Below are 19,124 nucleotides of genomic sequence, written 5' to 3'. Positions count from 1 at the left end.
AATAAAATTTATAGAATTTAGCGAAGAAACCAAGCGTTAAAATTGTAGTAGAAAATAATATTTACTTATGTAATAGTTTGATAAATTATTCTAGTAAGTAAATAATTGACAAAACCAACGAAGTATGGTTAAATGAAAACAACAGACTTACAAAAACATTAATTTATTGATTTTATTAGTTGAAAAAAAAAAAAAAAATTTCCAGTCAATTACGTAAATAAGTATAGCCAATTCGATTAAGTATATCAATTTACTAAAAAATATAAAAACTGAGGAAGTATTATTAGGAGTTAACTGCGATATTTCTTTCCCATCTTCCATTTTTTACAATTACATACTTTTTTATAATTACTTATATATAATAAACAATTACTTTCAATCATTAATTTCATCCAAAATAAAAATTTGATTTGAAATAATGAGGATTTGACAATTACACATAAAATAATAAAAAATTAAAATAATTATAAATAAATTGAATAGGGGATAAGCAATTTAGCCATTTAAATTTACTTCTTATGACGGCAGCATATTTGCAGTTATTGTTCCAATTTATCTGAAACACAAAATTATTCAATCATTATCAAGTGTCTATAATGGAAATATAGAATAATAAAATTATGTATAGTTATTCTTGATGTCACAAAGTAATTATTGCAACAGGAAAAATGACTAAATTTAATCTCACATGAGTGTGCAGCGAATAAAATTATTAAAAAATTAAATCCACGAATGATCATGTGAAGTACAAAAATAATTAATTAAAAAAATGAAACTTACAAATTTTGTATTAATATTCGATTAGCTAACATTGATTTAGAATTTCTCTTCTTCAAGACCTTGCTTGATGAACATGAGTACCGGGGTTGATACTCCGTCTATATCACGATATTCCATGATGCCAATAGCACCATCGCAATCCATGGATTCACCGGTGAAGAATTGAAATTCCTTAAACCGGCCAAGAAGTTCCTTCATGACTTTGTTAATATTTGTTTTGAAAATTTCTACTTCATCGGGTTTAGTTTCTTGGAGTTTCTCAACAATTCTAAAAAAAATTAAAATAATTTATTAAATATACATTGAATAAAAAAATAATTCGAAAAACTAAAATATAATATGAAAATGAAGTTGGCCAACATTTCAAAATTTTTAGAAATTTTTTATTGAAAAAATTTCAATTAAACAATTAAAAAAAATTTTCACCTATAAAAAACTTGAAAAATTATGAGTGCAACTTTTTAGAAATATCTTATTAGTTGTAATTTAATTAATAAAAAAAATCAAAAATTTTTAGACGTCTGTTAACTTCAGTGTCATAAATTGAGACGTGATAATTTTTAGAATTTTTTAAAAAATAAATTACAGTATTTAAAGATTCTAAAAAATTATAAGTACAATTTTTTAAAAATAATTTTCTAAACCCTAGTTTATTTTTAAAGAAAAATAAAAAAATTGACAAGTGTCTGCTAATTTCAATGAAATGAAAATATGATACTAAAATTAGCTGACATTTTTAAATTTTAGATTTATTTCCATCAATTAAATTAGAACCAAAAAATATTTTTTTTTTAAATTGCACATATAGTTTTTCAAATTTTTTAAAATTTTTTTTTTGTAATTATTTTCTCAATAAAAAAACATTTTTTCAATTTTCAGATGTCTGCTAACTTAATTTTCATAATTAAAATACGTACTTCTTCATGTAATCCTTAAGGTAAAGAGTATATGATTTTTTGTCTCCAAAAGCATAAGATTCAACTAATCTGTGGTTCAACACAATATCGACACCAGATTCACATGCTTCGTCGGTACCTTCAGAGGCTTCTTCAGCTGAGGGGTTGGCACCGTCGATATGGATTTCGCCTTGCTTCCTCATAATAAGCTTGCCGTACACTTCATAAAGGACGTCATCAATCAACTTAATTTTGAATGAGTCTGAGAACAACTCATCTCCTAAAAAATAAAAATTCAACAATTAGTAACCAATATTATAATCACAATAAAATAAATCATGAAACTCCATATGGTGGGGTTAGGATGATTTTTATCTGCAATATAACGCAAACTTAAATCTATGTAAAATCTAATTTAATTAAAATAAATTGAACAAAGATAAGAGATAAATTAAACAAAGATAAAATTACTATCATTTGCTATTTAAATAAGATATCTCAAATTATATGATAGCCTCTTAGGTAATTTTTTAAAAATTAATCGCACGCATGGTGAGTAAGTTAATAAAAAAAATAATAATTAATATTAATAGTTAACTATTGAATAAATAAACTTACCGCTAATAATATCTTTGTAAATTTTCATTATGGAAGATGGAGAAAGATTATGTTTCAGCTAAAATTAGTAAGACACAACCACTAACTAGGACCGACCGGAAAGGAACGCTCGAGTGAATGATCGAAAATGGCCACCGAATCCAACTATCGAGAGTTTTATCCTCTACCGCTCAATGAATACTCGTCACTAGCCCAAGGTGGAGGGGGTTCAAAGGGGAAGGAAAAAGCTAGCGACGTCTAGTGGTTAAAGTAAGTAACTACTTGATTATGAATTCTTAAATTTTATTTTTCAAGGCGGGGCTAAAATTTCAATTAAGAAATACTTTTATATTGCATACCTATATATTTCTGAAAGAAGAAAAATGTATACCTGATGTACTAAAATTTTCGGAGGGTTTTATTTTATGTTTAAAAGCTTATTACCTGATTTCTGATACTAGGATAATTCCTTTCAATGATTCTATAGTAACTAAATGCTGTAATTACTATTAGATTAAATTTAAGACTCAGGTTAAATTGTATTTTAATTGCAATTCTTTTAATTTTTAAAATTACTATTGAACAGCATATTATTTCCGGACAGAACAATGTATCTTATGTCTTCAATATTCTAAGTTAGATAAATTTCCAATTAAAATTTTACGCTTAATGTTAGGGTGAATTAAACCGGAAAGATAAAATTGTTTATTTCAAAAATTTATAGTTAAATTTATAGTTAAATCAGGATTTAAAAATATTTAAAGTTTTTTTAAAAAATTTATAACTTTGATTGATACAAAAAAATTATGGGATCTTGTTAAACTAAAAATTAGTCAAAATTAATTTTTTTTGTGATGAATTGATTCAAAACGATAGAACCGCAATTCCATTTAAATTGAGCATTTAACAATGAATAGTTTATTCGATTTCCTGTTCAATGAAATCCAATATTATGTGATTGATAATTTATTCATTTACTGCTTGCTACTGGGAATCGCATGTCATCTCAAATACTGATATCTGGGATTCCTAATGACTCAAATGATAAACGATCAAATGAAAAAATCGTCGAGCAAATTTTCCAGAAATTAAATATCGTAAGTCTAACGAATGACATCCTGGCTATCAGAGTATTTAACACAAATAGGAGGCAAAGTGAATCAAACTCTACATCAACGTCTCGGTCCCTTATATTAAAATTAAAATCTGCTGACATATGCGATCACATTATTGATGTAAAGCGTCGATCTCCCAAACTTCTTGTCAAGGATATCTCAAACACGAATGCTCATACTAATCACAACAAACCTATTTACATCTCTGAATTCCTACATCCTGATCTCTACAAATTTTTACAGAAGATTAAAGTCAGAGCTAAACAATTAAAAATCAAATATGTCTGGACTTACCTTGGCAATGTTTATGCTAAAAAAAATGACGACTCTCCTAAGATAGTCATTAATACTGAAGATGACCTAAATAGTATTTCATAGCAATCTAGAGATAAACTCAATGTTACAAATTCATCAATAAATATTCTAAACCTAAACATAAACATTTACTTAGCTCATTTAGCCTAGTTTGAAGCGTTGGTAGATGAATTACCATAATTCCAATTGTTGAATACTGTTCCATAGTTTTGATTGACTTATCCAAAAGGCTAGACTACAAACTTCAACGTCTTATAAACAACACCATCAGATTCATCTTTAATTTAAGACGAGATGAACATATCCCTCCCTACAGGTATTCATTAAACTGGCTCACGGTTAAATCTAAACGAATGTACTCGTTAGCGTGCTTCATCTACAAACTTCTAAAATCAGGTGAACCAAAGTTCCTTAGAAGTCTCTTCGTTGAAGAATCCACAGATATTAGAAGATCGGAAAGAATTGCTGCTAAACAAATCAATGTGTCTTTTAAAATGCCAAACTTCTTAACTACTACTTTTGAACATTCCTTAGTGTAGTTTCCTAGTGTAGATTCCTTAGCGTAGTTTCTGCGATCCGAATTTGGAGGGAATTACCATTTGAAGTCACAAATTCACTTAGCTTAAATTCTTTTAAAACTAGTACTTTTGAATTCTTCATGAAACGTGAACGAGATAATGAATCTTAATTTCAAACTTTTAAAGAAGACAATGAATCCTAATTTTAAAACCTTTGATATTCATTTACACATTTCTGTTACATGAGTTTATCGTTCTAGATCATCTCAGATTATCATCTTCTATAATTTGTATAATTTGTACCACTGAGTTTAATTCTTAAATTTTTAATGCTCAGTTTTTATACTCAAATTTATTTTTTTTTCTTGTATTTGTCATAATTGTATTCCAAAATAAAGTAAAGAAAAACGATCAATTCTTAATATCTAATATTTTTGAAATTTTATATTTTCATTAGTCATACGTGTACTTTTATTGTAACTCTTTTTGTATACTTTTGCCATCTGGCTATACTGCGTTGGCATTGAAATTAAATAATAAATAAATAAATAAATTTACTAAGAGCTCGCTCTATTTATATGCAATTAAAAAAAAAAAAAAAAAAAAACAATTAATAATAGTTTAAAAAACTAAAAAATACGCTTTAATAGAAAATCGAACTGAAAAGTAGAAAATAATTTTCAATAAATTAAAAAAAAAGAGTAGAGACATGAAAACATTTTATGTTGTTGTAAAAAAGTGTAGGGTGTTTTTTAAGATATTTTTATAAAAATTACGTTTACCAATATCTGTCAATAAAATATTTCGACGGTCTAATTAGCAATTGGTCTAACTCCTTATTTTGTAGAGGGTGATTTTTTAACATTTTAATGTAGCAATAGTTCCATTATAAATTATTTGAATGATTCAAACTAAAATATTATATCTCTAATAGATATTAAATGGTTTTTTAAAGTGATAATACATTTTAAACTAATTGTTTTATCGTACAAATGGAAAATTCTCTAAAATGGAGTTAGACAATTTGCTAATTAGAACGTCGATTTACAACAATGAACATCAAACGTCCTGTACGCTTTTTTATGATAAAATAATTTTATTGTTAATGTCATTTATTGAAATTATTTTTTACTTTTCAGTTCAGTTTTCTATTAAAGCGTGTTTTTGAGTTTTTCAAACTATTGTTTATTTTTTATTTTTTAATTTAATTTACCATTAAAGCGTATTTTGAAGTTTTTTTAATTATAATTTATTAAGTTTGTAATTTTTAATTTTTAAATATCAATTTTGAAACTGAAAAATAAACAAAGAATTTCTATTACTTTTTTTGTGTTTAATGAATACCTATTAAAAAAAAAAAAAAAAAAAAAACAATTATTAATTTGATAAAAACAATATCACTTCTTTTTTTCTAAATAACTTTTGGACGCCGTCATTTATTCAATTTCTGTTAAAAGCACGTTAAATCTAATGAAATAAAAGCTATCATTTTCATCCATACATAAGATTTTCAAATGAAAATTTTTCATAATTTTAATGAAACTTTGCTGTTGTATTCGTTTTGACGGATACATTATTATTTTACTAAATATTCTTTAACAAAAGTTCAATACAATATCCTGGATTGAATAGTTCAATCTGGAAAAAGATTATAATCGTTCAAGAGTTTAGAAAATATTGTAAATAAATTATTTAGGGCCAATTTTTCAATTTAGGATAAAATTTCATCCAATGATAAAATATATCTATATTATTATTATTATTTATTTATTTAATTGGCCATGAAGTCAAAACTCCTTGCGGCCATCCAAAATTGATACAAAAAATCTTAATATAATATATAAAGTAGTGTGTTAAGTAGTATATATAAAGTAGTATATATAATGTAGTGTGTTTAACACTCAGTCACTCAATCACTCAATCATCACTAAATTCTAATACAATGAATACATATTATGATCTATCAGATTGTAAAAAATATTCATAACAAGCAGTTCGAAACTCCATAAACGTTGGTAACGTCGTACAATCAGCTGGTAATTGATTCCAGATTTTAACCGCAGATATCAAGAATGATTTTTCATACTTCGCTGAATGATAAACCGGTAACTCAAGATAGTCTTGACGAATATCTCCTCGGCGTAGGCGAGGCTCAAGAATTTCTAAGTCTCGCCTAATTAGAGGCTTTTGATTAAGATACAATGCTTTATAAATAAGACACGTTAAGAAAAATTTACGCCTAGAACTAAGTGTCAGCCCACGAAGCTCAGTATAATATTGAGTAACATGTTCATACTTTGATATTTTAAAAATGTATCGTACACAAGCATTTAATTTTCTCTGAAGTCTAGTCTGTTGTTGACCTGTAATATCAGTATAAATAGCCGCGCAATAATCAAAAATAGGATAAATTAGAGTAGTGACCAATCTTTTCCTAACAGGCAATGAAAAAACATCTCCATTCATCTTTAACTGTGCAAGTACTCTCATGCTACTTTTGCAAACCTCAGTAATTTGTAAGGACCAAGTTAGAGTGTCTTGAAGTATGACTCCTAGATACTTTACTGATTTACAATAGTCAACTATAGTATTATTTACAACTATATTTAGAATCACTTCACATTGAACATCAGCCAATTTTTGTGCTGATCCAAAAATCACTGCCTTTGTTTTGTTAGGATTTAGTTTAAGACCGTTTATAATACACCACTTCAGAATTATAGCAATTTCCTCATTCAGAATTCTTACAGAGCTTTCTATATCATAAGGTTTACATGTTAAATATACAACTAAATCATCAGCATAAAACAAGTGCTTACAGCGCTTAAGTAATACACCCAAATCTGTAACATAAATGGAATAAAGTAGTGGTCCAAGGACACTGCCCTGCGGAACACCACTCGAAATTTCTTTCCAGTCTGATATACCAGAATTATCAATTCTAATTGCTTGCAGCCTATCTTTTAAGTATGATACAATCCAATCAATAGCAAGATCTATATATTTCATATATATAAATATACTGGCAATAATAATTTTATCCTGGATAAAATTTTATCTTGGATTGAAATATTGGCCCTTAGAGAAAATTTAAATTTTTTAAAGAATGGATGTATGATGTTCCCGAGAAAAAATGTTTCTATATAATCATATATGACTATATATGATTATATATGGAATCACATATATAATTATATACAATTATATATAATCATATATAATTATATATAATCATATATAATTATATATAATCATCCATGACTATATATGGAATTGTATATAAGATTATATATAATTATATATGACTATATATGATGCAATATACAACCAAGCAAGATTATATCGTTCCATATATAATTATATATAACCATATATGATTATATATGGAATTGTATATGAGGATAATCATATATAATTATATATGACTATATATGGAGCAATATACAGCCAAGCAAGATTATATATAGTTCCATATATAATTATATATAATCATACATGATTATATATGGAATTGTATATGAGGTCATATATAATCATATATAATTATATATGACTATATATGGAGCAATATGCATCAGCCATCCAAGATTATATATAATCCCATATATAATTATATATAAGTATATATAATTAACATATATAAAAATTTTTTCTTTGAAAAAAAATTTTTTTTTGGTAATCACAAAAAGTATAAAATGATGTTTATAATTACGTTTAAATAATTCTGAAATACAAAATTTGTTACATTTCCTATGAGATGTTTTGGTCTGCTCTGCTACTACCTAATAGTAAAATCATTATTTATTTTATTATTTAAATAAGTGTTATATTATAATGAGATTCGGTCAAATAAATAAATTATGAATTATGACTATCTAAATATATTTTAAAATCAATTTTTATATTATATTTATGATAAACCCATATGATACATTATGTAGATCATAGAATCATTGTCATCTAAGACAGCAGCACAGAAGACAGGAACTTCAAGATCACTAAAGTTAGGCAGCATTGAGCAGGGTTAATAGTTGGATGGGTGACCGCTGGTGTTATAGCCGTAAAATTATAGCTAGATATTTTTTTTTGCATTTTAATTGGTTACAGAGAATTGCGTAGGACCATATTAAATACTCTATCCATAAAATTAACCCAGTAATTAATTAGATGTAATAAATATATAATTAAATATTGTTATATATTATCATATATAATTATATATGATTAGATATGGTTATATTTGGCCATTTTTCATATATAATCATATATAACCAATTTATATATAATTATATATAAATATTTTTTCTCGGGTTAGAAAGAAATTTTTATAAGCATATCTTATTTTGTAATTTTTTGCATATTTCAATGAAAATTTTTTCATTAGATGATTTCCCATAAAAAAAAAAAAAAAATATAAATATCACGTGTTTGCAAAAATCTAGAGAAAAAAAATAAAAAGATCTACAGAAGTGCTCTGATTGGTCAAAACTAACATTTTATTAATTTTACTATACACAAATCTAGAGATATATTTTCTGAGCCAATGATATTCAAGTTATTCCTTAACTCTCCAATAGCATTTAAGCATTTAAAAATAGTAACAGCGCCACAATCTTAGAGAAAAAAAATTCTGCTTACAACGCAGTTTCCGGAATAGAGGCGGCCATTTCTAAATGCTCGCGTCGTTGTGTTTCTCAATAGTATTGGGAAGCATTGAATCGAATCTTCACCTGTGACCATTTTTTCTGATATTGCGTCGCGTAGCACGTTGTAATATTTATTGCTTAAATATATATTAATTGCGCGATTCAAATTGTTTTTGCAGTTTAATTTCTCTTAAAAGAATTTATTTATTAAATAAATAATAAAAATGGAAGTTGTTGAAAAAAACAGTGAGAAAACCACCGAAGAAACCAAAATGCCGGTAGAAGAACACGTTGATGGCAATAATACTAGCGGTAATAAAAATGCAACTGATAACAAAGATGAAGAAAAGAAAGCTGAGGAGAATAAATCTGTTGATGCATCACCAGAATTATTGGAAAAAATAAAAAATCAAATTGAGGTAATTATATGATTATCATAAAACGTTTTATTTTCAACATAACCTATATTATTTCAGAATTTATGAATAACACATGATACTGAAATTAACAGACTCTTGACAATTTCTAAAATTTTTATGAAAAACTAATTACAATAAAAAAATATTTATAATACTGAAGTTAACCGTCGTTTCTAATTTTTTATTTTTTTTTCATTTATTAAATTGGATCAAAAAAATATTGAAAAAAAAATTCTCTTTTACTTTTCCATGTTTTTTACAAATGAAATTTTTTTCCTTATTTTTCTGTGATAATTTTTTAAATAAAAAAAAAAGTAAAAATTTTTAGATTTCGGCTAACTTAATTTTCATAAAATATTTTTGAAAATTTGGACTTATAATTTATTTTTCATAATTTAATTATTATAAAAATCTAAAAAATTTCAAGATTTCTGTTGATTTCAATATCACGAAAACACTCACATAAAATTATATTAATTTTAGAAATATAAAATTTCTGACTATGTATGATGCGGAAATGAGCAATCAATTAATTTTCTATGATACTGAAATTAACAGATCTGTTAATTTTTTTAATTTCTATACCAACTCAATTATAAAAAAATTTCTAGAAAAAATCCTATATCTCAAAATTAGAAAGAAATTAAAGATGCAAATTTTTTTCTTATAATTGATTTGTAATAAAATGAAAAAAAAATTGTCTGTCTGCTGATTTCATTATCTTTAATTTTCATTAATAATTGTCTGATTTTTACTTTTTTTTTTTTTTTTTTATTTATAATATTTTCCATGCTGAGGCTTAAAAAAATGTAAATATACTAATCTTAAAATATTTAATTTAATTAATATTTATTTGTTATTCAGTTTTACTTCGGCGATGTCAACCTTCAACGTGACAAATTCTTAATCGAACAAATTAAACTCGACGAAGGATGGATTCCAATGACTATTATGTTGCAATTCAAATTGTTAGCAGCAATGAGTAATGATGTTGAGACCATATTGAAAGCTGTTGAGCAGAGCGACTTGATGGAAATATCTGATAATAAAAAAAAAATTCGTCGTCGTGTAGATAAGCCATTGCCGCTTTACAATGAAGAGTATCGGCGATCCCAAACGGCTAGAAGTGTTTACTTGAAATCATTCCCACAAGAGATTAAACTCGAAGAATTGAAGGAGTTCTTCAAAGATTTTGGTGTTGTTGAAAACATTGTTGTAAGTTGAACTTATTATTAATCAGCTAGTTAGAAAATTGAAAAACAGTTGATAATTTCTTTTATTAATTTAAATAAATATTTCATTTATAGATGAGAAAATACAAAGATGAAAATCAAAAATTGCAGTTCAAAGGTTCAATATTTGTATTGTTTAAGAATCTCGATGATGCTAAAGCTCTGGTAGCTAAGGAATCATTAAAATATAAAGATACTGAGCTTATCAAAATGATGAGTGAAGATTACCAACTTATGAAAACCAAAGAACGTCAAGAAAAGAAGGGAAAGAAAAATGAAGCAGTAAGCATTTAGTTTTTTTGTTTTTATGTACATTGATAAAAAAAAATTAACTTGACTCAAGAGTCAAAATCTTGAACCAAGAGAATAAATTTTCGAGTCAAGAAATTATTCTTGATTTAAGTAAATTTTTCTTGTCAAGAATTTATTTTCTTGACTCAAGAAAATCATTTTTTTCAAAATGGTATTCTTGGTTCAAGATTTTGGCTCTTGAGTCAATTTAATTTTTTTATCAGTGTTATAGTATTTTTAAGTATAAAATTTTTTTATAAATAATTTATTTTTGTAATTAGGAAGAAGATGAAGATGACGAGTCAGAGAAAACTGATTTACCTAAAGGCGCTGTTTTACATTTCACAGTTGAAAAGCCTGACGGTGTTGTATGGGAAGCAATTAAACAATCGTTTTTAGAACAAGAAGCTAAAATATCGTTTGTTGATTACAAAAATGGCCAAAAGACTGGCTGGATTCGGTTCCAAGGCGCAAATTCAGCGATACCACTTCTTGAAAAAATGACTGACAAAAAGGTAAAATAATTTGGTCGATTTAAAAAATTTTTTAGATAATGGTTGATTATGAAATAATTGAGCGGTTTGATTTTATGAATTTTAGTAGATTAATTTTGGAATTAGAAATTTTCGTTATTGCACGCCTCATAAGCGAAGCGTTGAGGTTGTGCTCTACTTTTGACATTTCAAAAAATGCAGTTTTCTCGAAACTGAAATTGATTTTTTATTTATATCGCACTTACAGGTTAATATGAGTGCAATTATATCAATTCAAATAATTTTTCAGGCACATAAAATATATTTCAATAACAATTTTTTTGTTTAACGTAGTAAATAATAACATTAAACATAATCTTTTCTGGACGTCCGTGTATGAATGGATGTATGTGGCAGGGAAATTGGTCGAAAAAATGATCGTACCGGAATAATTTTTTTTTTTCTATTATCTAAAGTTTTCTCAATTAATATGAGCGTTCAATTTACTGTCGTTGAATTATTATTTATAAAAAACTAATATATGAATGTGGATTTTTTTGTATATCGATACTGCCATTCTAATACGTCGTATCCCACATTTAAAAAATTTTACAGCAAACGGTAAAAACGATTCATTTTTAACATTGATTAAATGGAATTTGACAGATGAAAATATTTATTTAAAAATAGTTATTAAACTATTTGGCCTTTAGAATTTTAATATGACTTGCATAATATTGTTATGATTCCATTTTTCAAAAAAAGTCAATTAGTCAAATTTTGTGGGATACGACGTATTAGAATGGCAGTATCGATTTATATCTATTTATACATTTTATTATAGTATTTTTTTTCTCACCTTCGAGTTATGGCACCACTAAACCATAGCAGAGTTTTCTGTTTTTTATTATTTTGCTTTTTATCTTTTATTTTAATCAATTTTGTTGTGAAAAATGAGATTATGAGGTGTGCACTTTTGGATTTTTCAAACTTTTTATTGACTTTATTTGATTTTACAGATTAAAATAAACGATTCCGAAATTACATTCCAACTTTTGGAAGGTGAAGAAGAAGAAGAGTATTTGAAAAAAGTTAGAAAAGAACTGTTTATTAAGGCTAAGCCTTTCAATAAATCAAAGAAAAATCGCAACAACAAGAAAGGTAAAATATGTTTAATTATTCATATATAAATAAAAATTTATTACTAAAAAAAAAATTAATTCACGTGATGCCTAGCCATGCTAATACTGAGAGATCTTATTAATATTATTAATAAGGATCTCGCTGAGTTGAAATCACTTCAATAATAAACTGATTATCTACTAAAAAATTATATTTATAAAATAAATTATAAAACAGCGATTAATTTTTTGTCTTTCTTTATTTTATTTAGGATTCAGAAAAAGTAAAAAGAGAGGCGGCAGTCCAGTACACGATGAAGTTGCTTCGAAGAAACAAGCTAAATAATTTCTTTAAATAAAACTATTTACAGAGTGACTATATACATTATCTTCTCATTACCTCCTACTGTCTGATTGTTATGATTATGTTTAATATAAAAACATAAAAAACGGATTTGTAATGACAGCATTTATAAATAATGCAAGAATCTATTTAAGTTAATTAACGTATTGTGAGATATATTTTCGGTGACTTGTCACTTGCTCTTTGATGTTTAAAATACATAAAAAATTTATAAATTGATAACTTTTTTCTTTTTTATTGTAGTACCAGAAAATTTACAATCATCCATAGTAATTTATCTAAGAATTTTCACGATTTTTATACAGTAAATTAAGCGTCTTAGTTATAAAATAGGATATATTTTAATTTAATTACCCCGCCATTCTTTTATTTTAATCATCATAGTACTAATATTTCAATTTTACTTATTAGATTTACTCTTTGCTTGATAGTTGTCATTTTCTATTACAAGTGTCACATAAAGATACAATTGTTTAGTATACGCATTTTTAACATCTCATTTTTTATTTAATTGAGACCGTAATTAATTTATTTCACTTTTATCTAAAGATTTTTATAAGAAATACGTATTCAGTTAAGGGCCATTCATTAATTACATAAAGGTATTGAGGGGGTCGGGGGGTTAAGAAAATCTCTACATGTCCTTATGTTGGGGGGAAGGGGGGTGAAATTAATTCTTACGTAATATTTCGAGAATCAAAATTCAATATTAAAAATCTAATTTCATTTTGGATTCCAAATAGTTTTCATAATTTTAAAGTGTACAGTCAAATTTTTATTTTATTTAAATAATTTTTATTGCTGTTAAAAAAAAAATAATTTATTAAAATTTCATATGTTTTTATTGTTATCCATGTTTGGTTCTATAGAAAAAATTATAGTACATTTCTTCGTGTATTATCGTATTTTTATTATTTAAAAAATAAAAAACATTTCTTGTTAAAAAAAATTATTACTTGTTAAAGAATAAAAATGATGGATCCACGTTGACTTGTAAGTTTTAGTGAAACTGATCCTTTCCTAACATTTATGATAACAGTTTATTATTTAGAAGATTAAAATAAAATCTCTCGTAAGAAAGGGGAGGGGGGTTCCAAAAATCTTACATATACTTACATGGGAGTAGGGGGGGGGTCAAAATTGCCCTTACGTAATTAATGAATGGCCCCTTATTACATTATATTATTTTCATTCATTCGCATTTACTAATTTAATTGTTTACATGTAAAAAGTTCGTGCAGTTATTTTTAATATAAATATATTTTATTTTTTAATTTGTTGTGAAAATTCATCTATCCACTTAAATTTCATATTCAGTTACTCGACAGTTCTGTAAATTTAGTTGGGAGTAATTTTTAACACCTCATATAAATTTATGAGACATCCAAAATTATTCCGTCTACTCAATAAATTTGTTTCCGTCCAAGTTAGAAAATTTCATACTTTATAATCTATTTTATTATATTATGTAATAACTTCATGCTGTATAATTTGCTAGATTAATAAAAGTTTATAAAACAATTAAACAAATTTTCCTGTTAGAGATTTTGTGACTATAGAAAATATGTAAAACACGCTTTAATTTTACAGCAATACAATGAAATTATCACATAATATTCTACAATATAAAATTTTTTATCTTGGGTAATTTATTTATATTTATTTATATGTATCTAATTTATTATCTACAACGAAAATCATTTGAAATAGTCTCATTAGTAAATTATTTTTGTCACTGATAAAAGATTTATCAAAGATACTTTCTTATTAAGTTAATTAATAATAATAATAATATCTATTACAATTACAATTAATATTTGAGTGATGGTAGCTATGAAAAATTTATAATTATACAAGTATTACAATTCAATGAAATTTTTTTTTAAAGGCAGTGAAAATGCGTCGATGAGTTAATATTCAATTAAGTATTTATAATTAAAATAATCTGTTTTAAGTGTCAATTTTCAATAGATCATTTTTGCACTTAAAACATAAACATATTCCAATAGATCTAAATCACTACGGAAACACGGAAGTACAATAAATAAAATAATAAATATATTAATTTTTTTACAAACATATAATCACCTACTAATATATAACTGTATAAAAAATTTTATTGTATTCACATGTTTCCATTTAAATGAAGTACCCCCGGGTTATTAAACATTAATATATATTCGCTGCATTGTAAATAATTACTCAGTAGTTAATTAAATACTAACTATTCCGAGAAGAAATCAAATAAAAACAGAATTTCAGGCATTCAATTAAATATTTACATTCCTGCAATTAAATCCACAGCAAAAAAACATTAAAAATTTTTTCATTTTAAAAATAATAACCCGATCGGTGTTTCATTTAATTAAAAACCCAAGCACGTATTAAAATAATTTAAATATTAAAAAATAACTAAGTTAATAAAATCTCCAGTACCACCTCAAACAGTTGGAAAAATAAAAACAATAGTTTTTAATTTAGAATCTGATAGCGGATAAAAAATAAAAAAAAAATTAAAAGGGTGTATCTTCAATGGTATTATTATCTTCATTAAAAGTAACGTGCTTGGATTTAATCGTGCCCGGTTGGGGCAACCCCTAATGCTATACAGTTATCTCTTGAATTTGCACACGTTTTTTAATAGTACCGCCCCCACTAACACCGCCTATACCACCCATACTGGTGCTTAATGAACTTGTTGTTCTAACCGGTGGTTTAGGAGGCATTATTAAGTCTTTATTACTATGCGTAGTTGATGAATTGATGAAGGTATTTTTGATAACCTGTTCATTATTGATATCACTGTCATTATTATCATCATTGTCATTTTCATTGTCATTATCATCATTGTCATTGTTTATCTGTTGATTAGCCGAACTCAACAACAATGATATGTTATTATCAATTTCATTTTGTTGCTGCTGATGCTGCTGGAGTAATTTTTGTTGCTGACTTTGTACAGAATTGTTAGTATTTCTAGCTAGGGTCGTGTAAGACGGAGGCGGCTCTTGAACAGACGTTGGATTGTTGTTGTCAATAGACTTTATTGACGGACGCGTCGTCATGGGTAACGATTCTTGGCCGTTAGCCATGCATCCTAACGTCGAAGCACGTTTTTTATCTCGGTCCCGCTGATAGTAAATACCAGCGAATATCAACATATTTAGAACTAATAGGATGCATCCAACACCAACAGTTATTGCTAGTGCGGTCGTTGTGCTGTAATAATGACGCGATGCTAATCTTTGAAGTAATTCCGCGTCCTCGTTATTGTTATTCAATATTGCAGACATATCTTCTGTTATCTGATCCTCAGTTTGGGTTGTACACGATGTTGATAGTGTACTGGTTCTAGTAGGATCAAACAACGGCACTGGTGTATGCCATTCGTCGCGTACTGTTCCTATAAAATAAATTTTTTATTTGTTAATTTAATTTTTTAACATATGCTTCTCAAATATTTCTTATTATTAAATTTTGTATTTCTTCGAAATTAATTAATCGAATAACTATTCAAAAAAAAAAAAAAAGCCATTCGGCATCCGTCAAGATGGAAGGTAGATTTCATATAATCCATGGTTCTGATAAGAATATTATAAATAATTAGAACTGATTTAGATGGCATCCCTAGCGGTTTTGTAAATGCCGAAAAAATGTCGCAATTATACAGTATTGATGCGGTATTTTTTCAGCATTTTTTCGGTTGTTTTGGTCAGTTTTTTTATCGAAAAATTACGGAACATTTACCGTAAAAATGCGATACATTTACGCTAAAAATTTAGAATATTTACGCTGAAAATGCGGCATATTTACGGTAATAAGGCGGTAAAATGATTGTATTAAAAACATATTTAAAAAATGGTGTCAAATTAAATAACGCTCAGACTGGGATTCGAACCCAGAACCTCCTGGGGACATGTCGGCTACTCTACCATTTGAGCTACCCGGATTATACCATACTGTTTTTTTGCTTATTCTATTTACATTAAGCCACACCGTCCATCTTACGATAAGCATATTTAAAATTAAATAATATAATTATATATGTGAAACAATATAACTTTTCGATTTTAGAAAATTTTCAATTTTCTAAGTGAGAAATTAAAAATTGAAATTAAAATTAGAATATATTTACTTAACATATGTATTATTTTATATTAATTACTGCTAAATACCTAATTAAAAAATAATATTCTACATATTTTTTATTCAAAAACAGTATTTGTTTTTGCAAAGTAGCGATGGAGAATAAAAAGCAAAATTTGAAATTTTTCATTTTATTCATTTCTAACATAGAAGTGAACTAAAATAAAACTAAATCTTTAATAATTGTCCATTATGTCAGAAAATATTCGGCAAAATTACTGTATTATTACGGTAATTATTTGGAATTTTTTGGGTAAAATTTGGGCATTAATGCGGTAATTGTATAGTATATTTTTGGTAACTGTACAGCATAAGTGCAGTATATATACTGGATAACTACAGTATAAAAACTGGCCAAAACAACTATAGTTTAACCGCATTATTGCTGAATTATAACGGTAAATGTACGGCATGAGCATAAATGCCGAAAAATTACGGTATTTTTACGGCATTCTCAAAACCGCGAGGGATTCAGCTTCTTACATTTTTAGGTAGATTTCGTAGAAATCTATCTATTGCATTGGTTCTTGTGTCGGAATTCACACGGAATTTTGTCATTTTATCTCTTATGTAGTCGAGTAAAGCTCAAAATTAGCATTGGTTCAAAAGTTTATATATTTATGAATATATACATATATACATATGTAATATAACGCGGCTTGTGGACACGATAGCGTCTACAATTCTTAACGGATTTAGATGAAACTCGGTACACATATTCTTTGGGTAATTACCTTGAACGAGTTCGAAGATGAACAAAATCGATCAATTAGTTTAGAAATGGCGGCCATTTAAAATTTTCAAAATAGTGAAAATCACGTTTTTGGTCACCTCATTGGTATATAACTTTTGATTGAACAGAGATAGCTAATTTTTGAAAAATTTATGTGATAGCTCATAAAATCGCCTTCAATTTGACGTATATAACATTGACATTTTAACCATTTTTAGTTATTTTATCAAAGTTAAGAGTGCAACTGAACCATTTTCAGGCAATGTGTAGTACAACCGACTTATGAATGTTATTCTATCGATAATTCTTAACAGATCCTAACGAAATTTAGTATATAGATTCCTTGGACAATTAGCTTGCATGAGCCCTAAAATGAGCGAAATTCGTCAATAAGTTTAGAAATGGTAGCTCCTCAAAATTATCAAAATAGTGAAAATCACGTTTTCGGTGACTTTATTGTTGTATAACTTTCGATTGAAAAGAGATTGCTAATTTTTGATAAATTCATGTGAAAGCTCATAAAATCGCCTTCAATTTGACGTTTATAACATTGACATTTTGACCATTTTTAGTTTTTTTTTTTCAAATTTAAGAGTGCAATTGAAACATTTTTAGGCAATGTGTAGTACAACCGACTTGTGTACGTCATTCTATCAAGAATTTCATTCAGTGAAATCTACCTTTCATTTCGGGTGTGGCCGAATGGCGTTTTTTTTTATTGAAAAATAATGTTCTTATCGAAAAGTAATATTCTTATTTTTCTTTAATTAATGAAAAGTAAAGTTATTATAGGTGAAATTAAAAAGGAGTTTATAAGCTTTAAAATGGGATGCAGAAAAACGATTTATCATTACTTGATGAAAGGTTATTCCCTAGTAAATGTCACCAAACAGGTAATTTTTTACATTTTTGAAAATTTCAAATGGCTGCCATTTCTAAACTATTTGATGGATTTAGCATATTTTTGAACCCATTCGAGCTAATTGTCTACAGAATAAGTCTACCAAGTTTCATAAAGATTCACTGATGATTGTGGGAGTTATCGCATCCACAAGCCGCGTTGTATTGTGTGCTTGTCTGAAACTGATTTAGATGACATTCAGCTTCTGAAATTTTTGTTGTAATTGTTGAAAAGTAAATTGATTATAAGTTAAATTAAAGAGAATTTCATAAGCTTTGGAGTAAAATGCAAAAAAACGACCTACCATTTGTCAATGAAAAGTTATTCCCTAGTAAAGTCACCAAACACGTGATTTATACATTTTCGAAAGTTTCAAATGGCTGCCATTTCTTAACTATTTGATGGATTTAGTTCATGTTTGAACTCATCCAAGCTAATTGTCGGTAGAATAAGTCTACTAAGTTTCATGAAGATTCATTAGGATTTGTGGGAGTTATCGTGTCCACAAGTCGCGCGTTATATACATACATATATAAACTTTCAAACCAATGTCATTTTTTAGCCTTACTCGACTAAA

The 19,124-nt window shown here is 26.7% G+C and overlaps 3 protein-coding genes and 1 non-coding gene across 4 annotated transcripts in view; 2 read left to right on the top strand and 2 right to left on the bottom strand.

The window, feature by feature from the left end:
- Positions 1–231: 231 nt before the first annotated feature.
- Positions 232–2,455, bottom strand: LOC123269590 (translationally-controlled tumor protein homolog). The gene is made up of 4 exons (XM_044735428.1): positions 2,295–2,455; positions 1,698–1,956; positions 781–1,048; positions 232–556 (listed from the first exon to the last, which is right to left on the bottom strand). Exons 1-3 carry the CDS (start codon positions 2,320–2,322, stop codon positions 817–819), a joined length of 519 nt encoding a protein of 172 aa, XP_044591363.1. The 5' UTR covers positions 2,323–2,455; the 3' UTR covers positions 232–556; positions 781–816.
- A 6,452-nt stretch (positions 2,456–8,907) lies between these two features.
- LOC123269571 (la protein homolog) lies at positions 8,908–12,755 on the top strand. Its single transcript, XM_044735406.1, has 6 exons — positions 8,908–9,286; positions 10,151–10,501; positions 10,594–10,800; positions 11,091–11,324; positions 12,302–12,443; positions 12,676–12,755. The coding sequence occupies exons 1-6, from the start codon at positions 9,092–9,094 to the stop codon at positions 12,747–12,749; spliced, it is 1,203 nt and encodes a 400-aa protein (XP_044591341.1). The 5' UTR covers positions 8,908–9,091; the 3' UTR covers positions 12,750–12,755.
- On the top strand, positions 12,503–12,602 carry LOC123275465. Its single transcript, XR_006511686.1, has one exon. It is a non-coding gene; the product is annotated as a small nucleolar RNA U6-53/MBII-28 (small nucleolar RNA).
- Positions 12,756–14,644: 1,889 nt separating the features above from the next.
- LOC123269518 (neuroligin-4, X-linked-like) overlaps positions 14,645–19,124 on the bottom strand; it is a 166,256-nt gene continuing 161,776 nt past the window's right edge. Inside the window, exon 10 of the mRNA XM_044735262.1 lies at positions 14,645–16,170. Within this exon, the coding sequence (XP_044591197.1) occupies positions 15,371–16,170 (800 nt within the window). The 3' untranslated portion in view covers positions 14,645–15,370. The remainder of the gene's footprint in view (positions 16,171–19,124) is intronic.

Source organism: Cotesia glomerata, linkage group LG1, assembly GCF_020080835.1.
Source record: "Cotesia glomerata isolate CgM1 linkage group LG1, MPM_Cglom_v2.3, whole genome shotgun sequence".
In the NCBI taxonomy this organism is placed as follows: domain Eukaryota; kingdom Metazoa; phylum Arthropoda; class Insecta; order Hymenoptera; family Braconidae; genus Cotesia; species Cotesia glomerata.
Note: the sequence above shows the minus strand (reverse complement) of the source record. Positions and strands in the feature narration are given on the sequence as shown.